Source organism: Myotis yumanensis, unplaced genomic scaffold (assembly GCF_028538775.1).
Source record: "Myotis yumanensis isolate MYYU_CA2020_CCGP unplaced genomic scaffold, mMyoYum1.0.hap1 SCAF_290, whole genome shotgun sequence".
Taxonomy (NCBI): domain Eukaryota; kingdom Metazoa; phylum Chordata; class Mammalia; order Chiroptera; family Vespertilionidae; genus Myotis; species Myotis yumanensis.
The window spans coordinates 23388-26223 of record NW_027224041.1 but is presented as its reverse complement, the minus strand read 5'-3'; the positions used below and the strand labels follow the sequence as shown (position 1 = coordinate 26223).

The 2836-nt window shown below is 53.0% G+C and overlaps 1 protein-coding gene across 1 annotated transcript; it reads right to left on the bottom strand.

Moving 5' to 3' along the window:
* Positions 1–115: 115 nt before the first annotated feature.
* On the bottom strand, positions 116–1212 carry LOC139001275 (kallikrein-7-like; the record flags this gene model as incomplete). The annotated part of the gene is made up of 3 exons (XM_070402979.1): positions 1140–1212; positions 519–684; positions 116–363 (listed from the first exon to the last, which is right to left on the bottom strand). Coding segments are annotated over exons 1-3 (487 nt in total), but the record flags the coding sequence as incomplete, so codon positions are not given.
* Positions 1213–2836: the final 1624 nt, after the last annotated feature.

The window sequence follows — 2836 nt, the reverse complement described above, 5'->3', positions numbered from 1 at the left end:
AAAGGTGATTGGGGGGGGGGGAGGGGCTTTGTAACCTTGGGTCTGTCCCGTGTCTGCGGCCTGAGGACGAAGGGAGCTGGGACCTTGGTGACTTGGGTTGCAGGGGCAGCCTCACCTCCATCCTTGGTGGTGACGCCCCAGCCAGAGACAGTACAGCTTGTCCCAGGGCCTTTGCAGCTGGACGGTAGGTCGATTGTGTTCACAGTGGGCGAGAGCGTGGCCGGGCTGCTCAGCTTCACCAGCATGATGTCATGATAATAGGTGTTGTTGTTATACCAGGGGTGGACGAAGGACTGTGTGGCCCTGATCCTCTGGGCACGCTCATCAACCAGAAGATCACTCCCCATTTGCATAATATACTCACTTAAAAAAAAAAAAGTAATGTTCAGAGGGAGACACTGTGATTGAGAGAAGGTTACATAGACCCAGAGTTAGGAGGACAGAAGCAGAGAGAGAGAGAGAGAGAGAGAGAGACCCAGAGAGGGACATGGAGTGGCGCTGGTGACCCTGTCCCATACCTGTGATGGCAGTGGGCGACGGTAAGCACCCACTGCTGGTTGACCAGCACGCCTGCACATTGGAACCCATTGTTGTCATACAGGGCCACCTGCCAAGGATGGGAGCCTTTTGGACATACAACTCCATTAAGGATCCTCTCCCCGGTATCCTGGGATGGATGGAGACCTGGAAAAAGTGTTGGTGCAGTCCTCAGGGAAAGGCTGAGGCCACAGTAGATGGATGACAAGAGACAGTGATGGAGAGAGAGACAGACAGAGAGGCGTGGAGAAGGGCAGAGGGAGACATGGAGCCCAGGGCAGTGACAGCTGTAGACGGAGATGGAGAGAGACGGAGGGAGCCTGCTCAGAAACCCAGGGCAGCAGCTGGTCTGGAGGCAACCCCAGCGTCTGATGAGAGAGACACTGAGGGTGGGAAGCAGCCTGGAGGGCACCCAGAGCCCAGGAGTCAGGAGGGAGCAGGAAGAAAGGGGCCACAGCCTAGGGGCTGTGTCTCCATGGGACGAGGCTGCTGCAGGGGAGGGTCCTGACTCAGGGGCTCCTTGGAGAGAGGGGGCCCTGGAGAGGGGAGGTGGGGGACTGTGAGGCCCAGGGCAAGGTCACGTTGCCCAGGCTGCTCCTCACCTTCTTGTCCAGCAGATCCCAGGGCGAAGGACAGCAGTAGGAGCAGCACGGGTGGGAGCCAGTTAACTGCCATGTGTCCTCTCTGAGCCTCTGTGGCTGCCACAGAGGAAGGGCCTCCTGTGCTGGGGGTGGAAAGACAGAGAGTTCAGGAACCAGGACTCCTTGTCTCCAGATCCCTTCTCTTTGCTCAGACCCAGGAGCCGCCACCTCCCTACTCAGACCCAGGAGCCCCGGTCTGCACCCACCTGCTCCCTCTAAACCCACAAGTCCAGGCCAGAGACAGCCTTCCACGCAGATGCACCTAGTGATCGGGTTTCTGTCCCTCCCAGTTTTGATTCTATGTCCCAAGTTCCTTTCAGGTAAAAGATCCCAAACTCCAAACATCCAGCCCCTCCTTCTCACAACCAGATATTGGGCATCTACTGCTCTGCCCTCAAGAGCAAGAGTCAGCTGTCCCTCCAGATGCACCTGCCCCACCCCACATGGGATTTCCTCTCACCTGCAGGGGGTCTGGTCTGGTCTGGTCTGGTCTGGTCTTCAGTCTAGGTTGGGATTCAATGGTGTCCAGCCCTGTGCAGAGTGGCCCTCTTATAGCACAACCGCCTCATTCCAACTCTCAGGGTCCTGGAGTTCGGTGAACCCAGCTCTGGGGTTACCTTACCTGCATTTGCTCTTATCTGGAACCCGGAAGCAGCTAAACCCAGATGCCCGCACTCTACCTCCACCCTCATTCCTGAGGCCAGGTCAGGGGCTTGGCTCCAGCACGTCCCATCTCCCTGGTGGCATCTACGAAGGGTGTGACCAGGAACTAGCCTTGAGGGGCAGGACCAGCAGTCAAGGATGGACTGTGCCCTGGGTCCTCCACTGTGGCCACTTTTCTTGTCCTCAGGCCCTCCCAAGGGTGGCCTAGAACTGATACCGTGACTCTGAGCAGCTTGTGGGAACTTGTCAGGCTGAATCCCACACGTGTCTTTGAGCCTGAACCCAACCCTAATATTGGGGTATGAATCTAAAGAGAAGGCTTTCCTTACTCCACCTAATTAAATATGTACTGTTTTTCACTTACTATACTTTGATTTCTATACATCGTATGAATTTCTAACAAAAGAGTCTGAACATTATCTAATGGGACATGTTATTTACTCTATAAAAAGTCTTAAGGAGCCCTAGCCAGCTCAGTGAATAGCGCTTTGGCCAGCAGATCAATTGCCCTGGGTGTGATTCCAGTTAAGGGCATGTACTTTGGTTGCAGGCTCCTCTCCAGCCTGGGCACTGATCGGGGCTCGTGCAAGAGGCAACCAATCGATGTGTCTCTCTCACATCGATGTTTCTGTCTTTCCCTCTCTCTTCCACTCTCCCTAAAAATCAATGAAAAAATATCCTTGGGTGAGGATTCACAACAACAACAAAAAAATTAAAAATAAATTTAAAAAGTCTTGGACAATTGCTTCTCTTAGAATGATTACTCCTACCCTAATTCTACACTATAGCTTTCTTCTGACTTATGTCACTCTTTCACATTGAAGTGCCTTTGAATCGCTTTCATTACAATGATGGTGGGATGAATTTCTTTTCATTTTCATCTTTGCTCATTGTATTCATTCCTGAAGACTCTACTGAGCAGTGACTCTGAGCCAGAATCTGTTCTGTCCTCTGAGGGCACAGATTCCTCAAAACAGCGAAATTCCATCACAAAG